Here is a 23,825-nt window from a genome sequence, read left to right as displayed (position 1 = left end):
TTAAGCCCATCACACAATGAAAAAAATAAGAAATAAGAAATATGAAATAACAAATAAGGAATAAGAAATAACAATTTTCAATCTACTGATCTTTATGGATTTGCACACAACACTGAAATATGAAATAAGCCTAGGAAATAAGAAATAATAATTTCGTTCAGTCGAATTTTTATTCCTTATTTCATATTGCGAACCAATGACATTAGAAGAGGCGCGCACGCGTATTCTACCTATATTCCATAAATTCAAACGGCATGAGTGTTCTGATGGCTTATAGTCTGTTGCTATTTATTTGTTGTGTTTTCGTGTACGGGCGTCACTATTTCTTATTCCATATTTCATATTTCTTATTCCTGTATTTTTTTCATTGTTGTGATGGGCTTTACTTTCCCTTTCACTAATTATCAGAGTGGAAGATTGTTCGCTTCCCCGCATTTGCTTTTCCGCCCATTATGTTGTTTTTCTTGCTTCATCCCGCTAGGAAGTGGGCCGCCCATTTTTCGAAACTCGTCCGCATTCTTGGAACGGCGTCTGTTGTTCGAGTGACATTGAGCACCTCTACACCGCCCTTCTTAATCTTGACCAGAAGCAGAATTTCCGAACCCGTTGGTGACTTCCGAAGCACTCCCTCTCCCCGATTGTTGGCCCCCGACACCGTCTACATATTTTGTATTGTAGCTTACCGCTGGATTTTCTTTTTTTACTGCCTTCATTAAATTTCGTTTTTGTAATTAAACGCCGTTTATTTTTGTTCTGTAAAAGAGAACCGAAGCTACCACGCCGACGCGCGAGCTTCCGACGAAAGTTCGTCGCGCAAGTAAATAATTCGAAACTCAACATCAGCCGTATTTGAAATTGCTAAAATAGTGCGTAGAAATTAATGTACGTTGCCGTTGGAGTACCGCAGTTGCATTTTAATCCGGCAGATTCTCCTTATAATTAATGGAACATACAAATAAGCAGCGCTTTGTTATAAATTTGCCAGTTGTTGTTATTATTTTGCTTGCGTTTGTTTTGTTAATGAAGTTTTGGATAATCGATGCGCGAATAGAAGCTAAAAAGTATTATGCGGGTCACTCTGTACTGTAAGCTTGTTGAGGGCCTAGAACAAGAGGGGCAATAAATAAATAAATATCAATAAATAATCAACGAGGCACTTCGTATCAACCAACTCCAATGAAGATACGGTACTGTTTTATATTTTTAATCGTTATCGTTTGATGCGAATTACTGGCGAGTTAAATTAAACTAGATCGCATATATTTTCTTCCGTATTTTAGGGAATACGCTTATTTAACAATTTAAATTTGATTCTTTCTTAGAATTGCCCATTATATTGTTTATTAGGATAAAAATTTAAGTATCTGGCCAGCAGAAATTGTAAGAACATGTTTTGATTTAGTGTTAATTATCACTGCATATAATTTTTGTATTTTTCATGACACTTAGGTATTGCTTGTTATAAACGGAATAAAAAAGTTGGTTTCCAAGATACGCCAGTGTGGAAGTTGCATAGTCTATCCAAGCTATTCCTATTTAACTTTTTAGATGTCAGTTTGAGTTAGTGTTTTTCCAAATTTTGATTATCTGAGCTAGCCTGGAAAGTAAGGTGCGAAAGGTAGGTCCCAACGTACCTATACTATAAAATAAGACGAAAAAATTGCAATAAGAATTTACATTGAACCACATCAAGAACCTAAGAATATTACCAAACTTTTGTAAGGGTACCTACCTAAAGTAGGTATAAAAGGTCGGTCTTTCTTGTTAGCGTTACCTTAATGTATTTGACACTAAGAGAAACATAAGGGTATTCATATAGATAGGAAGCGAGATAGTAAGTTATCTGACAGGTAATTTAATTAAAACGGAAAGCAGCCCTCAGAGGGATTGATCGGAGCCAATTTACACTATTAATTGCTTCATCTCAGATTGAAAGACGAGACAGAAAAAATCCGAATTATCGACATATTACCGGAATGTCACTATACGACTGCGTATTGGAAAACGTAGTCGTAATGACTATTTATATATAATAGATACTGGACCCAACTCTCTTTCACATTTTAGGCTATTGCACAGAACTGACCAAGGAAATTCTTCAATATTTGTACCTACACTAAAACCGAGACTAAACAAGATTATAAAATTCCCTACATTAACCGACATTAATTGCATTCGCCTATTGACCAATTTACTTATCGCAACACTGGACGATTCCAAGGTTAAGCACTTAATTTATATGCCAATTGTTTGTTTAAATTATGTGCATAGAAAACTTGTGCAGCTTGAATAGCTAATTTAGAAAGAATGGTTATCAATTTTGTCAATTGATCACTGATATGTTTAATGTAGCTTATGCCAATTTAGAAAGTGGTAAGTGTTGTAGGTACATTGTATCTTCCATAAAATTAAGTAGGAAGTGTACCTACTAATTTTACCTAGCGGCGAAATGTAATAACTCTATCTGTATTACATGACCAATTTATTTACGTTGGCCGTTGTATATTTGTTACATAATATTCAAGATAAAATTCCCCACGTTCAGTTCGATTTGCAACTTACTTATTATCGCTCGTATAGTGGACGATTCCATGGTCAACACTTAATTTAGATGCCGGTTTTTTTGAATTATGAACATAAATAAACAATACAACAATACAACAATAACACAATATAACAATAAACAATTCTTCTCAGAAACACGAAATATTCAAATTCTAAAAAAATAAGGTTTCTTCCTCTGTTGTGGTAGAATTTTCTGTTTGAGTTAGGGTCAGTCATGATAGTAACATTTGCATTCAAGAAACTTAAGGAAACAATTTCTTTCGATTTCGACCATGTGGGTCAGTCCTTCCAATTGGTATATAGGTAGGTAATTAGCTTTTTTCCTATCTCTTTTACCTCTTTTGTACTATATACACTATACAGTCAGCTGAGTCTTATCTGTTAGATAGGGTATATCAAACATTGCCTTGCGTGTTTAATAAAATCATTTTGTATTAAATTTCTATCATGAACTGCCTCGTTCTATTGTTTAAATACCGTGACTGATTGTCGGTTTTTTGTTTTTTTACTTGCTGATATGTCCAATGTGGCATATATTAGTTTAGAAAATGGTAAGTGTTATTTACATTGTACATCTTCCATAACATTATTAATCAGACCTAATAAGAAAGTATAATTACTCTTATCTGTATTATTTACAAATATATAAACATTGACAACGCGCGGATTCAGATTAGTTTCCATACGTCATGCGATTACATCCAACACATTGTGTAGTTTTGTTCACAGCTCGCTTCTTTGTTCTTTCAGAAGTCTTATAAAGAAAGTTCATCAAATATTCAGTTGGCATGCAAAATTACTTATCAGCGTCTGTCAAATCGAACCTGTATCATGACAACCATAATCAACGGTCAAAATCAGTATATAATCACAACGATCACAACACATCACATACCAAGTCTCCGCGCGAAAACTTTAAATGCAATTGTATCTGGCGACACCTGATGGTAGGTATATACTACAATGGGTTTACTAATGCAAACTTGAAATTTTTCTACGCAACGATTAAATGTTCCACGGCTAGCTCCTAATTTTAAAAAACTAATCGTGGCCACGTGAACTCCCCATACTTCAATATCACAGACAATAACAAAGTTATAATTAAAATCCTCCCATGTGATGGATATTTTTTTTCTTGAATTTTAATCAAGCCTACTTAAATGAAAAAACTAATTTTTAGCAAATCCAATTTCAAAGAGTTCATAAATGACAAAATGTAATACAAACGGCCTCAATTGGCCCGGATAATGGTTACTTTAAGAAAAAGAATTCAAAATATTACCATAAATCGAATATACCGTTATTTTACATAAATAATTAAGGTCACCACGAACCTCATATTATCAAAGTGCCCATTGACAGAGTATGATTTTCATACTTCATATTCAAACAGACTTGGTAAGGTCCTTCAATCTTTCGGAAATTGCCCAATCGGAATTGAAAATTGGATCTTAGCGACGGTTACCTTCACCTCTGTGAATCGATGCTTTATAATTAATAATTATTACACTTACCAAAGCTCTTCATTCATAATAAACTTTAAATATTTAACGAGACGAGATGACACCAACTGTGCGACGTCGCTTGGTTGTCGGGTACTGCCGGTAAAACGCGACTTTTGATTTTACGATCTCCAATTCTCGCGCCAAAAATAAATATATCGCCAGTGATTAACCGGACTTTCAGTCGGATTTTGGAGCTATAACTGTTTCTATAGCTACAATTTGTATTTTTGCGTGCAGTTGTGCCAAGAATATCAATATACAGTGATATTTATTAAGAAGTAGACATAGGGATTTATGTGTTATTTTTTCCTATGTCTACTTTTAAAAGACAAAATATCTGCTGAAGAGCGCCAAATTTATGCATCCCAAATAACTTTTTGAACCAAACAAACAACTGACTGTCATATTAATTAGTTTGAATATTGTTACTTTGGACAGAAAATAAATCTCTTCCGCTCCTTAAACTGTTACCGGCACTATCCCAATTGACAATATCAACTTTTCCTACAGTTGAATACATCCCACATGAACGCAAATAAAAATATAGAAGCCAAAACAGCAATATTCAAATTAATTAATGTGGCAGCCAGATCTTTATTTGTTTTAAGAAGTTATTTTGGTTGCATAAAATTGGACGCCCTTCAGAAGGAAAAACAATACATATATCTATATCCAAACATCCACCCTATAATTATAATAAAGTTATTATAGTTCTCTCGAATACCTTCTGTTAGTTCTGGTATTTTGAATTGGACCTTGAGTTTTTCTCGATGTTGTATTAAAAAGTCTATTATTTTTAATAGATCCGGTGCTATATTTCTTATTATGATCACTTAATTGTCGTATAAATAACAAAAAATTCAATTGCCGATGCGAGGCAAAGTGCATATTGAATTGATAGACAATAAAATTAGTACTTCCGGTAGGTATATAGACCAAAAATGGCAACTTTTCGCTAAAATTTTGCACGGGTCACCTACTTCATCCCAAAAATCCCACAAACAATTGATTTTCTGCATACTACGCACAATTTTAACGCGTGTTTGGCTTTGGCTGTACATTATGTTGCATTATGCAATGAGAGGTCAATGTGTGTCGATTCGAAAGTTGCTATCGACACACAAAAATTCAATCACGTGCCGGTTTGGAATGATGGGAATAAAAAATATTGTCTTTTGCCTGATCAAATTGCGTCAGTAAAATATTTATGACGTAGCATTCCAGACTAAATTCTTCAGTATGCCATCCGCTGACTCACATGTTGTCAGTATTCGGTATGTATCCGCGAAAATTGTTAAGGTACAACTAGAACGGCACAAAAAGAAATGAATACACGAAGTCACTCATCAGGTAAGTAAAAAAAAAATTAATGTTTCGTTAATAATTTCATTTATGTTAATTGCAATGTCCGCATTTGTACAGTACAAAATAATTGTGTTCGTAGTACGATTGGTATAACCTTGACTTTTCAAAAACACGCGATATTTGATATTGAAAATCGAATATGTGACCGCAATTTATCATTCGTGACCAATCTAAAACGATGCCGTAAGGTCACACATGTGCATCTTCGAGAACACCTGAAGAAATTCGAACTTCTAAACATGGAAGGGGAAACTCACTCTTTGGGAGAGAGAGGTTTAGAACAAGATCTACAGATTTTTTATCGATTGCATGATTCATAGACCTGATGTTCTGCTTTTGGCATAAAAGTTACCTTTATTTTGGTACTAACAGTTCTTAGTTTGTAATTACTTCGTGGGTTTTCTGTGCGTCATGAAAAGTTCAAAGTGGTCGTTCGAATAGAAGCGTAATTTTTGTTCTTTGCGAAAAATAGGGGGCTGAACTAATGGACCTGATTATATTCAGTGTGCCTCAATAGTCAATGTACCCAAATCACTTACTATTACCTATAGGTACCCATGCCGTTTTCGGAAAATCCGATTCTGAGCAATCCTCTCTCGAGAGCTCGATTGAGATTTCGAATAAATCCCCAATCAAAACTAGTTGCCATTGTTTTTTGCTGCTTTCTGAAAATCTGGTTCAAAAAGATCACGGCCAACTTCGAGATCGTCATCAAAATCGTTTTAAATAAATATGTGACGAATGTACCTACCTTCTTCAGAATTCAATGTATACTCAATGATTTTACTTTTTTATTTTTTTATTTTTTTATTTTATTAATGAATTTACCTTTTGCGCTTTCGGTTATCCGCTTTTTAAGATCATAAACGGAAATGGCACAATACTAGTTTTCGTACATTGAATTCTGAAGAAGGTAGATACATTAAAACAGGATTTTCCAAAAACGGCAAGTACAATTGAAGTAAGTAGGACGATTCTTTAAAACTTGAATGCGACGTAGTAGCCTCGGTAGTAGCCAATCGTTGTATTCCTATTTCTTGTTCTCTTCAATCTCTCGCTTGTTTTCTTTGACTAAGTCAACTCATGTTGATAATGATTGAGAAGAAGGCCAACGAAACTCTTCAATATGTCTCGATGCTGTATTAGACACTGGTCAATATTGTTCGAGTATGAAAATACTTCTTCGGAAATATTCTTCCGCATCATCAGCTGCGATGAACTTGTTTTCCAACCCTTCTCTGTATCCAGAATGTGCTTTCTCATTGGGGGTTTTAAATATTTCGTGAAACTCTTCTTCTGCGTTCGCCCTTAATGATTGAATTTGAGCAATAACATTCTCGGCATGATCAAACACAGACGCTAAATCAAAATCAACGGTTTGGAGTTGCTTATTCAAAATTAATGTAGGTATAGCCGAGCAATTTTGCAGAAGGCTATCAAAAACTTAGACTGTCTTGTGGCGTTGAAAGGATGTGTAGCTTAAACGGGGGCAAAGTTGCTCCTTTTTTTGGCTGAAAAAACGCTTTTAAAATTTTTTTAAATCTTTGAAAATAACTGAGATATCAGCGAGAAACTGAGAATGTCAAATTTTGTTAGGAACCGTCAGAATTGGACGATTCTCTTTAGCACATGGGCACTTTCTGAATCTGTTATCCGAAATTCCATAGCACGCTAGGTGTAGAAGCATATTGGATTTTTATGGAATGAGATAGACTCGGAGATAGACGACAAAATAGGAAAAATAATAACGTGCCACACTCTATAATTTTACCTAAAATCGTCCTGAAACCTTCATTTTCATGCCTACTTTCTGTCAGGAAATGGTAGTTTCCATGACAGAGGCAGAACAGACGACGTTTCCTGCCACTTGTCACTTTACTGGCCGCACCTGTCACTTTACCGGCCGCATTTTTGACATTTCCAAATGTCTATAATGACTCCTGTCATCACTGACAGATTGAAATTAATCAAAAGTGCTATATAAAATTGAAATGTTATATTAATAGTTATTTACGTTATAAGTCCGGTAGGTTACTTGTAACAGTACGAGCTAAGACATTATGGACGAGGCGACGTTAGGAGCCAAGTCAAGAATGTTTTAAACGAGTACTGTTACAAGTACTACCGGACGTATATCGTAACGTATTTTTTTCACTACTAGCGTCTGATGACATGATTATTAACCTTTTTTCCACTTGTAAAGTAGGCTTTCTCGGCATTTGTTCAAAGTGGTTAATAATTTTTTATTATCAACTAGTAGTCAATAATGAGAACTGTCACGCTGTCACTTTTAGAAAACACAACCCGAAATTTCGCTCAATGAACGTTTAGACAAGTTCTCTAAAACGAATAATTGCCACCATTCGTAATTTCCAGAGAAATTACATACCTAAAATTATCACATTTTGAAAAAATTCGAACGAAATTACTCTTTGAAAAATCTCAATGACAGAACAAAATACGGCCTGTTTTACTTGTACTTCCACGTACTTGATTGACATGTTAAATTAAGAAACAAACAATTCTGTCCAACCGTTAACTCTCTTATCAATATAATATGTTAATTTAGAGGATTTCGAGTGCTAGTAGTGAAAAAAATAGTATATATACCACGGTAGAGAAGTCTATTATTGCCTTCGCACCTTACACCTTACAATCAATGTTAATGTTTGAAATAAAGAATTACAGCCAAATTTATGTTGGGGTTTTTAATTAATTGTGTGAAGATGTCAAATTTGATGTATACAAGTAACAGTCCGGTAAGTGTTGCTTAGCGACACTTACCGGCTCTGATGCTGTAATAACTCACCTACCGGACTCAAAATGATAGTGTAATCGAACATTACCGGACAGTATGAAATAAAATACGATTTCGGGCAAAATTTAATACAAAACTCGTCAGTAAAATGACATTACCTGACCTTGGTAATTAAAGTACTCGGCCCTCGACTCGAGGGGCCTCGCACTTCAATATTTCCTTTCCACAGTAATGTATCATTTTCCGGACTTTTATGTAAATAACTATCCCATAAATTTACAAGAAAACTTTCAAAATCACAATTTCTCAACAAAATATCCATGGGTAACTAGATCTTGTTGAATCAACATGGATATGATGGCGATGCATTCAAATGAATTTCTTTTTTTTTCTCTATCTCATTCCGTAAAAATCCAATGTGGCGTTCAGAAGAAATCAGGAAGCCTGTAGCTTCTACATCTAGCGTGTTGTGGAAATTCTGATAACAGATTCAGATTCTCCGAAAAAAAGTGTCCATATGTGCTGGGAACCGTCCATTTCTGACCGTTTAAGCTAGAGAAAGTGAAAACGAAATTTGGCATTTTAAAATACGATTTTTAGTCACGAAAAGAAATTTGAACTACCCCCTAGGTACAGTAGAAATTAAAGCGAACTGCGCTACGTTAATATGTTAAGAATGTCGAGGCGCGAGTCTAAAGTTTTACAAACAAATGGTGTCCACAAAAATATCGACAATGCAAACTGCAAGTAGATGGTCAAATTGCCTTTACATTACCCCCATTACACCCATCACTCATAAACGTAAAGAGATCGGATGGTTGGATAACTGAAGCTCGCCCCGCATTTAATTTTCATAATTTTTTTTATATATATTCTTTCTTAATGCAATAAAGACTATTTATTATTATTATTATTATTATTAATGTTGTTATGTAAATTGCAGGGGGGTCTCGTTTCTGTAGATTGAAGAAATGCCAACTATGAGAGCGAACCACCCTGTAGTTGAAAATTTACGTGCTGCAAACGTAATTACGTTTTATTATGTGCGTTCTGTGAACGGGTTGTGTACAAAAAAGCTTTATGTCGCCTTAGAATTGTTATTACTGGGTTTTGTACTTTTGTTTTCTTTTGCTTGGTAATATATTTTTGGAATCTCAGGTTATGATTGAATTAATTATGCGCCAATTTGAATTCCAATTTAAGATCCAGGTTAAATTCCACTCAATTATTGTCACATTTTTCCTTTAAGTTTGTGGTACCTGAATGGGATTTCTGATTTTTTTAAAAATGTATGCAATAGGGCAATTTTTTAAATCCTCATCCTCTTCGCTGGAAGAAAATGGGCTCGTTCATAAGACACAACAGTTACCGCTACGCTACCTCGTAGCGTATCGGTAACAGTTGGGGTCTTATGTCACGTTCCCTACTTTGACATGTGTAGCGCTAGTAAAAATGGCCGACTGTTCCGTAAAGAGCGTAAAAGCAGCGACGTAATTATAAGCCGTATCGGTTAGAGTTCCACAACAGTTGTGTCTTATGAACGCGCCCAATGACTACGACGCTATTTCGTAAATCACAATCAAGTAAGCTACAATGCAATAAATTATATCAGGTATCCCAAAAACATTTTCTACGAAATTTATTCTACACCACCTCTATAAAAACTTTGAGGAATCCCCAACCACCTAGAACGGTATTTTGGAAAACGGTCGAGTTATTTAAAAAAAATGAAGTCTGTGTCACTTGAGACCAAGCTGGTTAATAATACATCGCTGTCGTGTGAAAACAAAGCGCTTGATTATTTCAAATGTCCATTTACGAATTGGAAATTTGATCATTTCGACAATGAAGCTGAAATACGTCTTCTTAATTAAATGTATTACAGCCATTGAATAACTACTTTATACAATGGTACAGGTTTACTATATTTGACTGCGAAGAATGTTGTCACTAAGTTTCTCCTCTTTTACTCACTTCTATAATTCACTTTAGGCTTAACTATAGGACCAACCCCCTATAAAACCATCAATTTATGACGCTAATTGTTGCGTCTAAACTGCAATATTTGCACGGTTCTACTTTACGTGTCCGCTGTCGAAGAGCGAATGTTTTTTTCATATTCTCCGAGCGTTCACTTCGGTACAATATGCAATTTAATGACGCTTATCTAATTATAAAAATAACTTCGATATTCAGATAAATTCTTCTCTCCACTATTGTGAAAAATACCCATTAACGATACACTGTTATATTTAACGCTAGTTACTCTGTCAAGTTCAAATTCTACCCTACTGTAGAAGATTTTAAAAAGACTTTTTTTAGAAACGGTAGGCCATTACAATTAGTTTAAGAAATTTGACATCTAAATAGTCATGCCAAGAAAACAATTGCAATACATTAGTATTTTGTAAATTAAATGTTTAAAATTATATTTTTCTTAAATTGTAATAATATTGCTTGCCATGAGCTGAGAGGGTCGCAGGAACTAAGAAACTGATACTTCCACATGTACCTGCACATAAACATTGCAAAGGCTTTTTTGAGAAATTCAAAGAACAACAGAGTTCTTTAGTCAACTTGGAAATCTTCCATTGATGCCATTACAAACGAACAAGTTGTAACATCAGCTAAAGACGTCGAAAAAAACAAACTTCCCTCGTAGGTGCATTTTGGTGCTGCCATGAAGAAGCGGACTCAAAAATAATTCTGCATCTCTAATACTTAACGGCTTCAAGAATATTGATTGCTATACCTATACGCATGGTAGATATACTGATATGTTAGTGCTTACTGCTTCACCTTGTCAGCAGCGCGTATTGATCTCGGTATTGATAAAACATTGAATTACGTTTGGAACGGGAAGGAATTACAGACTCATTCCAGCAACAGCTATTGGGATGGAAAAGGCTATTTTGCTTTACCCTGATTCCGCCCTTTCCATGCTGTGATAGCATTCCTATAGTTTCAATAGAAAGTCCAAAAAATAAATTTGGCAGACAGGGATACTCTTCAAAGAAGCTACTACTGCAGTTTCGGTTATCTCACGAACGAACTAAATATCTACGAGTTGTTAATGCGTCGGAGGGACGGACGGACGGAGAAAGCGGTCATATAGTAACACATGAGTTCAGAATGCGTCATTTCTGAAGAAGATAAAATTGTGCTTATTTTTTACCGCGAATGAATTGTGTTTAATACACCGAAGTTGCAAATTTTCCGGGGGCAAATCTCCGAAAGCCAATTTTCGGGGGGGGGGGGGGGTATGTATTGCCGAAACGATTTCTTCCACGGACATTGGTCATAATGCGTCCTAAACTTGGTTATTTATGTTTTATTTCATACTGGTATCTTAACTACTACATAACATTTTTGTTTTAAACAAAATAAACAACGTCTGAATTCCCGCTGTCATTGGCAACGGGAATTCGAGGCTACTTAATTCCCTCATGGCGGGGTTGACATAATCTTAACTAGATCACGTTAATTTTCAATGTTATCACACTTCGTTACATCGACACTAGCATTAAGATCGTTGCAATTTCCACCCATATCAAATTTGCAATGATTAAACGTGCAGTTCGCGAAAACAGAAGAAAGATGTTGGCTGCTACCAGTTACCATACAACCTATATCAGTCGTAACCGAAGTGGAAGCTTTTTCTGTAACTGTTGAAAAAATCCTCTTTTGAACATCCATTTTTCGCGGCATCGATTGATCAACGTAACTTTGAGCAACCTTTGAAGACTTCCAATCCCCATGCATTTGAAGACTGCACAAATCGCCCCCTCCTTCAATTAACGAAGTAGCAGAAGTTCTTCTATAGCAATGCCCCGTGTAACCAGAGGGATTCGACAACTTCAAAAATTTGGCAATTTCACAGGGTAATTTTGAAAATGAGTTCTTCCCCACTGGTTGCGTAGTGCACCTTTCATTGCGATAATTCAAAAAGAATCTGTTGTGTGGAACGTTGGGAGGGCGCAATTTGATGTAAGCTCTAAGAATACCAAGACAATCCACCGCAGTCTCATCAATAACAGTAAAATAACGATCTTTGTGAGTTTTTGTATCCACCAAATTTACGACGAAAACAGTTCCTCTATCCTCAACATCACCAACCATTAAATTTACTAGCTCGCATGTCCGACAACAACCAGCTATTCCCAATACAGTTACCACCTAAAAACGGTTAAATCAACCAAAAAACGTGGAAATATTTTTGATTGCACTCACCTTCACGAATAAATATTTTTCATCGGGGGCGCGCTGGAGGAATTCGATTACTTGTTCTCGACTCAACACCTGTGACTTCTTTGGTTTATATCCTACATTTTTCGCTTTTAAAAACGAAATCAAGATACCATACTTAGAAATGTCAATCTTTTCATGCAAACGCAGCATCGCTCTCACCATAGAATAATACGTCCACAGGCAGGATGGTTTACATATCTTGGATCGTTCCGAAAAATAGGCAAGAAGAGCTTTTTCAGAAGCTCCTGTTACATTTTTTTCTCGTCGCCACGTGCAAAACCGGTCAAATTCCTTCTTATATGCCTTTTTAGATTTTATGGGAACCAAACACTCTTCAGCCTGCGCAATTTCACTGAGAACATCCTCAGAAAAGTTTTCCTCAAATTCCATGGGATCTTCCAAATCGTAAACTCGGAAATTCGAAGAATAGGTAAACTCAATTAACGTATTTATTTTAACGTCAAACAAATACATCACCAAGACAACGATGCAACACCCACTATTCGAAAATTTTATTCATCATTTTATCATTTTATTCTTTTCCTATTCGTTTCAATATTTAAAACCAGTATGAAATAAAACTATGAATGCATCACGTGAATTAAATTGCGGCAAATTCCCTTGAGAAACTAATTCTCTCGGCCTACGGCCTCGAGAATTACATGTTTCTCGCGGGTATTCACCGCATCTTAATTCCCTTGATACATTAATAGCTAGTAACGTATAAATTCAAGGCGACACTATATCCCAATGCAATACGATAATAATATGTTATTACCTAGAACTCGGGGGAGTCCAAGCTAGCGGTTGTTTTAATTTTCCTATACGCGTATTTTTTCCCCATTTCTGCAACTATGAATCATAAAAAGAGTCTCCTTCGAAAAATTCAAGTCATTGATTATAATTGAATTTCAGTGGAAGATCCTCTCCTCAGGACCGAATTTGCGTATTTTGCGCCTATGGGCCTCTCGCCGCCTCCCAATTAAAAGCATTTTATACCCCAACAAAAATTTGTTTCGAGAAATATGCAATATTTTTTACTCTTTACAAAAAGTGTTAATACCATTTTATTTCTTCTAATTTGCTCAGATTGATTTAATTAGTCGTAAAGACATTTTTTATATTAATTATGAGTTTTAATTTTTATTCATATTTCCGCATAATTACATCAACAGGAGGGCTTTATCTTATTTTACTCTTGAAGACTATATTTCCGTTATTACATCAATTTCAATAACGTATTTTAAGTAAACAAATCAAATCCAATATACAAATATGTAAATGTAATCACTGAATCATGTTTTAGAGAATCTAACGGCTACGTGACGTAGTTAAGCCCCCCCCCCCCCTCAGGTACTATCATGAAATTAATAAAAATAGCTAGGCGCCATAATTAAGGGTCTTCAACAACAAAATTGCAGGAGAAGCCCTACATTTCCCACAATCTTACTACAAAGTTGGCATAATTTCTCATGCTAAATGCGGCCCTGCCTCTACTCATCAGCCAAACATCTAATCTCGATAGTGGAACGAATCTGTTCCAATATTGAGATAAAGTTCCAGTTCATCGCATGGTATCTAAAACTCATATCTCAAGAGATACCTACTTATCCCACTCTGTATAATGATTTGTTTGTTAATCGTATGAGATATGCTCTGAAGAGTCATTAGCTAATTTTTGGAAGTTTTTGTAATAAATTCGGTGCCCCAAACCCCAAACAACTTTTCCAAATGGAGGAATTTATTCCATTTTAATTTTTAAAGGAAAAATTAGGTAATTTTTCCCCGAGTTTTTCCCCAAAGTTTTGAAACATGTTCAACTCCAAATGCAGTAGATATCCCAGATTCCATTACTGCCAGTTTTAGCTAACTCTAATTAGAATGTCAACATCATAAACTAAACAAGATGTGACAATAACCAATTATCTATCCTTCAAATCTATTTTGCGTTTAGTGGCTAATTGGATGTTAATATAGCTACTTATACGAACCTATTCAATAGTTCCTTTTTCCAGTTTCGATCTTAATTAGTTACACTACCTATAGCAAAATCAAACAATAACTCATCAGCTTAATTGTAACAACACCTGTTGATAACGAAATAATGCTTGAAATAATTGTCAGTAATTACTAGGTATCCGTACAATAGTACATAGGTACGTAGTGTTTGTGTTACCGTGTATCGCAATGGACGTGATTCCCGTTAAACGGCCTAAACGAGGTATGTGAATTAAATATCCCATCGAAAGATTACGCAATAATCACTTATATTTTTTTTTTACTTAAAGTGTGACGACAGTAATTTGTGAATAATATCAACCAAAGCGAAACCTTGTCCTTCTGTACACATTTTGCGAGGCAAATAATGCGTTGCTGACCTTTTCAGCTTTTCAGCAATAATAGTCGCAATTTATTCATCGGTAATAAATTATACGATTGAATCTGTGCAAGGACTGGCAATTAGCTTTCCATAATCCATTTTATTAATAATTTTATGTGTATCCATTTATGAGGTGGGGGGGGGGGGGTGCTTGACGAAATCCAAAATTACAAGATTAAACAAAAAACAGCTACCGTTCTGAGAACTATAGCATACTTTTCTTATCTTTTGTAAATCATGTTTATGTACTTATAGCATTAACTGTGGACGTTTACTTTCGTAGGTAGCTGGGTATACCAAAATATTGAATATTATTTAAATAGTGCGCTCCTTGGAGAAATAATGATACGAATGCGTTGTTTTCTCTCCAGATCATTTCTTCAAAGTAGCACAACATTTGATGGCTGCTCTTGGTGTAAGGTTTTTTTGCGTGCAATGGAAAAAAGTTTTGGGTTAACTGTTGCCTGACAAGAGATAGTTTGACCCATCGAGATCGAGTATTGGAAGAAATTGTCTAATGATAAAATTTCTCCCTCGAATTTTCTTCTTCAGTAAACTTTTTTCATGTAATTCGTCACTTCGTTTCAGAGCGCTGTACGATAGTGGGCACGTAATCTGCTTTGTTTAATTACTGATCTTGAAACCTGCACGAGTTATTTTATTTTGCTACTTTAGAGAGCATCAAAATGTTACAAACAGAATTATTTTATGAGATGGTTCGTATATTTGCCATACAATTAGAATAACACGTAAAAAATAATCCATGACGTACCGTCTGCAGGTAACAGTACTCAAAATGGCCACTATCTAGCTAATAAGAACTAAATAATATAATAAATAATGTCCACCAGTGTGGTATAAAAATTAAGGATAATAAAGTATGGATGTGTCATGTGGATGGTACTATACAGGGTCATTCTTGACAAGCGTCAGTTGGAAAGATATGGAGAACGTTTGAAAATTATACTAAACTGATAAGTCCTATAAGGGTTTTGGCACATGATGAATTGAACTCAAATATTTTGAAGATGTCGCCACTTCCGCAAATACCGGAAGTAGCCATCAACTTTCTATTTTTTCTACATTTTCGGATTCTACCTCGAATTTGAAGTACAACGACCCCATAGTTGACCCTTTGCTCCAAGGGCTTCGTCGATATTCAAGTTTTTATGTCAAAAATTGAATTTGTAGGGGTAATTTTAAAAATTTATTATTCGAAAACGGCGAGAGATTTTTCTAAAAGAAAAACTAAAATAAACTGTTCACTTTAGAAAAATTTTGCAAGTACATTTTTTTGTCCGTCTTTCCTACATAGTCAAGATATGGTTTGCATTTGAAAATTGATCTTATTTGTATTATTTTCGAATCACATTTGAAAATCAGACGAATATCATTTAATAGAGCAGCTTTGCAGCTGTCCGTTCGTGAAAAAAACATTTTGCTAAGTCGTCAAACAACAGAACCTCTGAAACTGTGAAAAATGTCAAATAACTTCGAAACCATGTCAGTTAGACATAGCATCATATTAGCAAAATCATACTGATTTTTTATGAGGAATTCAAAAATACCATCAGAAAAGATAGTGCCATTTGAAATAAGAAAGTTCCGGTATCCTTCTGATACAACCGGAAAAGCAGCAATCTTGCATATATTTTAAATGATTCTTTTTGATCGATTATTCAAAAAAGGTAATGAGTCCCGAATCAAAATTCCAAACCGTTCCTGAGATACTTCTAATGGTCCACTTAAAAACATTATGGGAATATAGTATATATCTCGGTAAATATCGAATGGGTACAACATTTTTCTATATGAAAGTTGTTTAACATTTTATTTCCCATAATAAGGCAGCATTCAATTGTTTTTATTTCGGAAAACAAATGAGTAACGAAAAACAATTGAATTTTTTTTAATTGCAGTGCAGTTTTTCATTAGGTCCATTTGATAGAGATTTTTTTCTCTTTTCGATGATGTTACATGTTAGTACCTACTTTAATACTAGAAAATGTTTCAAAAAAACTTATAATACATCAATAACATTAATCTAGATATCCTACATCACAATAAAACAAATTTGTTACCATTTTATTGCTAATTTCATTTTGTCTTCAAGGTTTAACAAGAAACGTACCTATGTGTTCATTTGTTTTATTTTGATATAGGATATCTAGATTAATTTATTGATGTTATTATATCTAATAATTTTTTTTGAAAAATGTTCTTGTATTAGATTACTAACATGTTACATAATCCAAAAGAGAATTTAAAAATCCCTATCAAATGATCCTAATGAAAAGGTGCATTGCTATTTAAAAAATGCTATTGTTTTTCGTTACTCATTTGTTTTCTGAAATAAAAACAACTGAATGCTGCCTTATTATGGGAAATAAAATATTAAACAAGGTACTTTCATATAGAACAATTTGGTATACATTCGATGTTTACTGAGATATACTATATTCCATACATCATGGGCACCCTGAATATTGATATATTGAATATCGATCTTAATCTTAATAGTGAATAGTCTTGTGTAAACAACGACAGATGGACGTTCTTTGGGTTGAAATAATGCCGAAGATAAGGACGGACGTTCCTGTATGCGTAAATGATTTAATTTAGTTTAAATCTGGAAGATTTTATCACAAATAAGTACGGAATTGGTTTATTGCATCGGAATTTGTAATTTTAGTGTCTATTTGGTTACTTTGTTAACGAGCTCCTAGTGAGTTTATAATTTTGCGGTGTCTGTCCGTCTGTCTTTCCGTCCGTCAGTCCGTTAGCACGCTATCTCATAAACGAATGAACCGATTACGATGCAATTTTTCAGGTGGATTATTAATTGTAGATCGGAGTTCGTGAATTGTCAATGTAGGCTAAAAAATAAAGACATCTCTGTTAGTTATGAACCGAATTGCATGAAATTAAATATGCGCATAGCTTTAGCCATATAAAACGCAATTCCAAAAGTTGAGCCTAATCGATCATCATTCTCAGTGCCCTTTTCGCATCTCGACCATTTATAAGTCGAATGGCAAACTTTCTTATTTATGAAGGTATTTAAACGAAATTTGATTCATAGCCACTTGGAATAAAAGCAAATTTAACACCCGTTTCAAAATTTATAGCCATACTCAGGAGCTCATTTTCTATATTTGTTTACACGTTTATTTTCTCTTTAAATTATATCATTCATGTAAATTTGTTTGTTTAAATAATAAGATGTTAAGATTGCGTTATTTAGAATTAAGAAACATTTGGTCGAGTGCCTTTAAGTGGCATCTGCTCGGGCACCATAAAGACGGTATTATCGGGAAAGTAAATTGATTTTCGAAACACATGTGTATTTTAGAGCCGATAACAAAGGCTACAGGCGTAGATTTCTTTTGCGTGTACTTATGTTATAGAAGAGTGCATGCACTCGTGTTACATTTAATTTGACGAAGAGAGAATTATGATGATCTAGTGGAAATTGCACTGTTTAAAAAGGGAAAATAAGGAAGTTACGACGGATAAAAGAGCGTGTACGTCTACGCTAATTTTATGAAGTAATTGGTTTTTCTGTTTGCTTGAAGTAACAGTTTTCCTCTCATTCAGAATAATCTGAAAAATTAATGCGGTTTTTCCTTTTACGGAAGAAGTTACGTCGGTTTGAAAAAGCAGTTTGTAGTGCATAACGAGACTTTGTTAGAAGGTTCTCCTGCTTAGTAAAAGTCTAAGTGTTGCCCGTGTTGAACATTGAAAAATATTTGAAAAACTGTAAGTAATTTTTAAGATTTTCTTTCTTTATTTGTGTCGACAACCTGCGTGTGGGATAGATGTAATGGGCTTGTGCCCCTCTTTATTTCAAGTTTTTCTTGATTATTGATTGCATTTTAAGTTCTGAAATAAATTCTTTTGTTTGTTATTCATTCTTTCAACACTTCTTAGCTACTTGAAATGAATGTGAAATTGTCAACATTGGGATGCGATCCAATCATTGGTCCGATAAATAAGCGCTGTGTGTGCAAAGAACGTGCAAACGGCCTTACGCCCTTATCGATCCAAGTCCTACGATGAGTTGTACGATAAATCGTACCTGTACCATCTGGAGGGCGTTTTAAACACTCGGCGAACCAAAGCAAGGATTCCATTGTTCCCTTGGTTCCATATGTAAATCAATGACTTTATTCGGGCGCTACCGCGAGGGTTGAAACATTACCCATTACTCTACCTGCTTTGTTACCGATTTATAACAACGAACTCAGCATTGATTGATATCATTCCTTGCCGTACCTTGAAACGAAATCACTAGAATACTAGTATGCTGAGGTATTGAAGGGCCATTAATTATGTCAGTGACGTAGGTACAGAAGTGAGAGAAATATTTTGTATATGGAAATAAAATATTGCAACCTTCTCTATGTTTTAAAACATTATCATTGTTTTTAGTCTGGTATGGTTAATTTTAAATGGTTATTGGGGTTATTAACGTTTTAATCTTCTAAATAGTGCCATCCGAGTTCGTACTTAATACGGTGTTACTTTTATCTTAGAATATTGTGTCTAAGTGCTATCAGATAAAAAAATGTCACATAAAAAGGGTCACACTCGCACATTCAAATGACAGACCTTCAGTTATGCTTCCACCGCGTACCAACATGGATAGAATCCCGTACAAATGTGACGAACCCAATCAAGGTATGATAATTAACCAAATACTAATTAATTAAACGTTTTGAATATTCAAATGTGGCCAATACGTCCCGAACTCATTATCGCATACCTTATGACTGTAAATCGAAATTTTGCATGTTAAACATAGGAGGGAAACCTGTGTTTGGCTCAACCTTATTAGAGTAGAGATTAGGTTATATAATGCATTATATAAAAGAAAGATGTTATCTAGATCGGATTAATATTTTAGCTATTATTAACATACTCGCTGCTCAGTGTAAGTACTTTATTGTAATAACAGTTCCAATACTCCAAGAACCTTACGCTATACCTCGAGGGATTAAAAATAACTTGTCCTCTATCGTCTTCGTAAACAATAGGTATTTTTGATGTCTTTATTTATTTTCCCTGGTTTTGGAAAGTTTAAGAAGGAAGCAGTTTATTACAAGGTCTTTCTAAATCAATCATTAGTAAATTTTTAATTGTTTACTTTGACCGAACAGTTAATTAATGATCTCTTATTATCTTTAATTGCCTACTATAACGAAATTAGGTGTTACCTAGATTTTAATTAAAGTATTACGCCTTTCATAAGGCATTGAAACTGAACATTTTAATTTTTATGAGAGACAATCCGATAAGAAACTTAAGGGAAATAGCGGCTGAATTTAATATCCCTTCATCATAACGTAAAATCATACTATTTACTGTCGCTTTTTTTAAAATCGAGAGTCTAGAGCGCATGCTATTTTGGTTGCATAAATTAGGCGTCTTTCAGTTGCCATTTTAAAGTAGACAAGAAAATCACTATGTCTACTTCTAAATGAATAACACTGTATATATTAAGCTAGTCAATTTATCAACATAACAAAAATAAATATTCATGTTTTGCATGGTTGCCGGGAACAGATATCGCAGCTAATCAATCGTTGAATTGAACATTCAAGTTTTCTCATTCACATTCACTTTCCGTTTGCCTTTCGTAAAAATTCCCAGTTAAAAACACTCGTTTTCGTTTTTCTTTTCAGTATATCATGTTTCTTAAAGGTATTTCTTGTGCGGGCACGCGGTTATACTTTGGTTGAGCAACTAAATTTTACAACTGAAGGCTGTTTACTTATACTTAAATTACTTTATAGGTACCGACTCCAATTCGATCAACTGGAAGACGATAGTAAATAAAAGGATACCCGTAACGGCATGGATTCCACACTATACCCTGGCGACCTTTTTCCAGGACATCGTTGCCGGATTCACAGTCGGTTTAACGGAAATTCCTCAAGCAATTGCATACGCAATAGTGGCAGGTAAAGCACGCTACACGTCAAGCCATCTGCCCATATGAGATATTCTATCTAGGTCTTCCTCCGCAATACGGACTGTACTCGGGACTTTTAGACTGTATAGTTTATTTCATTTTTGGAACATGTAAAGACGTAAATATAGGACCCACAGCTATTATGGCGCTAATGGTGCAACCCCACGTTGAGAAGTTGGGCCCTGATATGGCGGTGCTGATTACGTTCCTATCGGGTGCGATTATTTTCGTACTCGGTCTGCTGCACTTAGGTAACCCATTCAAAACTAATAAATAAATCAGTACAGTCCACTTTAGGATTCTTGGTTGAGTTTTTTTCGTACCCCGTCATAGCAGGATTTACATCGGCCGCGGCCATACAGATTGGCTCCTCGCAAATAAAGAGTCTGCTGGGAATACCTGGAAAGGCTAACGAGTTCCTGGAAGCTTGGATTAGTGTTTTCAAGAACATTACACACATAAGCTGGTGGGATTCGTTATTGGGTGTATCCACTATTATCCTTTTAATATTGATAAAGGTAGCTACACGCCAGAAATAATAATGAAATTACTAGCGACGAATTTTAGCAAGTGGGACGCTATGGAAATCGTAACAGTCGCCCGGAATTCTCGACCACCAGAAATATTTTAGGAAAAGTGCTATGGCTATGCTCCATTGCACGTAACGCTGTGGTTGTCATTATTGGAACGTTAATTGCATGGATCTTATACACGAATGGAATCAAACCTTTTAAATTAACAGGTAATATCGGCAAGGGGTTGCCCACGATCCAATTACCACCATTCAGCACGGTTTTCAATAACCAAACGTACTCATTTGTGGATATGATTAAACAGTACGAAAGCAGTATTGCTTTTGTGCCACTGATCGCCATTCTGGAGCATGTGGCCATCGCAAAGTCTTTCGGTAAGTTCTTAATGAGAGGACTTGGTTGATCAATTTCACATCCTTTAGCGAAAGGGAAGACAATTGACGCGACTCAAGAAATGATAGCCTTGGGTTTATGTAATCTCTCTGGGTCTTTCATACGATCAATGCCGGTAACTGGATCTTTTACCCGAACTGCCGTCAATAACGCGTCGGGAGTGCAAACTACTTTAGCAGGTGTTGTAGTTACCGCAATGGTACTGCTTGCTCTCGGTTTTCTAACCGCCACATTTGCCTTTATTCCCAAAGCGACCTTGGCAGCTGTGGTAATTTGCGCAATGATCCACCTTATTGATTATAAGGCAATCATCACGCTTTGGAGAACTAAAAGTAAGTCTCTTGCACAGTTCGCTGTCCAAAAACTATAACCTTTTGTCTAGAGATGGATTTAATACCCTTCATCATTACACTACTGGCATCTCTTTTAGTTGGATTGGAATACGGAATTTTAATTGGAATATGTAGCAACATTCTTTTTGTACTTCATTCAAGCGCGCGACCGTCAATTGAGATTGAAAGAGAGAAGTTTCCACAAGGCGACGTATTCGTGGTAACGCCGAGTAGAAGTCTCCAATTTCCATCGGCCGAATATCTGAGGGAGAAAGTGATACAAGACTGTTACGATCCCAAAGTAACGGTCGTACTCAATGGAAAGTACATAAATAATGTTGACGCAACAGTGGCGAAAAACTTTAAAGTTCTTGCCGACGATCTGATACTTCGAGAGCAAAATATTATATTTTGGAACTTTAAAATGAACGTCAGAAATATCTGTAAAGGCGTAGATCAAAAGTTGGTGGACTTTTTTAAGGATGGCAATCTGCAGGATATTATCGAGGGTGCGGTGCTAAATTGTCTTATGATTTTTAATAATATTGATTTTTCAGCAGCGGCACCAAACGGAGTACCTACGCTCATGGTACGATTTTAATTAGATTTGCGCACTGTTTACAATAAATTGTAAATTTCTGTGAATCTTTGTAGGCTTTGTAGCCCCCTTAACTACTGTGATTTTAGAAGAGGAGAATATATTTAATTTATTCGACACCTGTGTATATTAATATTTTAATAAATAACGTATAACTTTAACGACTTTTTAAGAAGCCTGCATAGTATGACGTGCTATCAGGGATCGAAACTAAAATCCCCATTTCTCTAAATAGTACAGTCAAATTGTAGCCAAATTCGTCATATATCCAAGAAAATTGCGAAGTCTTTGTAACTTTGTATACTTATACCTAAATATATTCTGTTTAAGAATTCGACGAGTCCCTAACGTTACATAGTGTGCTCAGCCCAAAATGAAGGTTTAAAAACCCTCGCGCCGCTCGCCCACCTGTCGTAACGGCTCGTTCACACAGTAAAGTTTTCCCGGATCGGATTTTTATCGTATACGCAGAACCAATAGGATCATGATCTCGCGGAATTCTTCAAGTATGAACTTGCTCCGTATCCACTTTCAGTGTTTAAAGGCACCAGTGAAATAAGGACGACAAAAAATTCTGCTGTTTATGGCGTGTTCTGCTCAAAACATATCAAAGTTGTACCGGAATCGTTGTGAAAAAGGCCAAGAACATTATCTCAATGGCCAAGACATGAATTTAATGCATTTTTTGGGGGCCATATGTATTTCCATCCAAGTTTTCAAAATCGTTATTTATGCACAAAGATCGTTTGGAAAAACACTAACAGCATTATCTCAATGCCCAAGACATGAATTGATGCATTTTTGTTGACTATATGTATCTCCAAGATAAAAATAAATGGTTGTTAAAAAGGTGATGGTAATCCTGAGGATCATTCGATATTTTGTTGTATCGGTTTGTCTTTAATGAAAGTATGACCTAATAGAAATGTTTAACAATGGACGAACATGCGTGTAATCGGCGAGGATGTTGACGTCCTTGTTCTCTTGCCTATAACACCAAAAAATAAAAAGATAAAGTCAGACAAAGGCAAAACTAAAAAGAACATTTTTGCAGTAGTGATACCACATATTGTATGTTTCAGAAGCAAAAATTACTATTTTTCAAACTCTTGCAAAACAAAATGCAATTGGCTATAGTGAGAACCTTCAATGACCAAAATTTCAACCTTATCAG

The 23,825-nt window shown here is 35.2% G+C and overlaps 2 protein-coding genes across 9 annotated transcripts; one reads left to right on the top strand and one right to left on the bottom strand.

Annotated features, from left to right (window-relative positions):
- Positions 1 to 1,205: 1,205 nt before the first annotated feature.
- On the top strand, positions 1,206 to 22,812 carry LOC116171214 (sodium-independent sulfate anion transporter-like). Of its 8 annotated transcripts, none has more exons than XM_031487938.1 (8): positions 1,206 to 1,233; positions 20,617 to 20,784; positions 20,837 to 21,046; positions 21,093 to 21,313; positions 21,363 to 21,702; positions 21,751 to 22,053; positions 22,104 to 22,562; positions 22,611 to 22,812. In XM_031487938.1, exons 1-8 carry the CDS (start codon positions 1,221 to 1,223, stop codon positions 22,652 to 22,654), a joined length of 1,758 nt encoding a protein of 585 aa, XP_031343798.1. In that variant the 5' UTR covers positions 1,206 to 1,220; the 3' UTR covers positions 22,655 to 22,812. The 8 variants fall into 8 exon arrangements, with proteins under 8 accessions (XP_031343798.1, XP_031343793.1, XP_031343794.1 ...); XM_031487933.1 differs by lacking the exon at positions 1,206 to 1,233 and adding an exon at positions 2,963 to 3,116; XM_031487934.1 differs by lacking the exon at positions 1,206 to 1,233 and adding an exon at positions 3,356 to 3,512.
- LOC116171216 lies at positions 11,529 to 13,170 on the bottom strand. Its single transcript, XM_031487939.1, has 2 exons — positions 12,424 to 13,170; positions 11,529 to 12,369 (listed from the first exon to the last, which is right to left on the bottom strand). The coding sequence occupies exons 1-2, from the start codon at positions 12,913 to 12,915 to the stop codon at positions 11,674 to 11,676; spliced, it is 1,188 nt and encodes a 395-aa protein (XP_031343799.1). The 5' UTR covers positions 12,916 to 13,170; the 3' UTR covers positions 11,529 to 11,673.
- Positions 22,813 to 23,825: the final 1,013 nt, after the last annotated feature.

Source organism: Photinus pyralis, unplaced genomic scaffold, assembly GCF_008802855.1.
Source record: "Photinus pyralis isolate 1611_PpyrPB1 unplaced genomic scaffold, Ppyr1.3 Ppyr1.4_LG5, whole genome shotgun sequence".
In the NCBI taxonomy this organism is placed as follows: domain Eukaryota; kingdom Metazoa; phylum Arthropoda; class Insecta; order Coleoptera; family Lampyridae; genus Photinus; species Photinus pyralis.
Note: the sequence above shows the minus strand (reverse complement) of the source record. Positions and strands in the feature narration are given on the sequence as shown.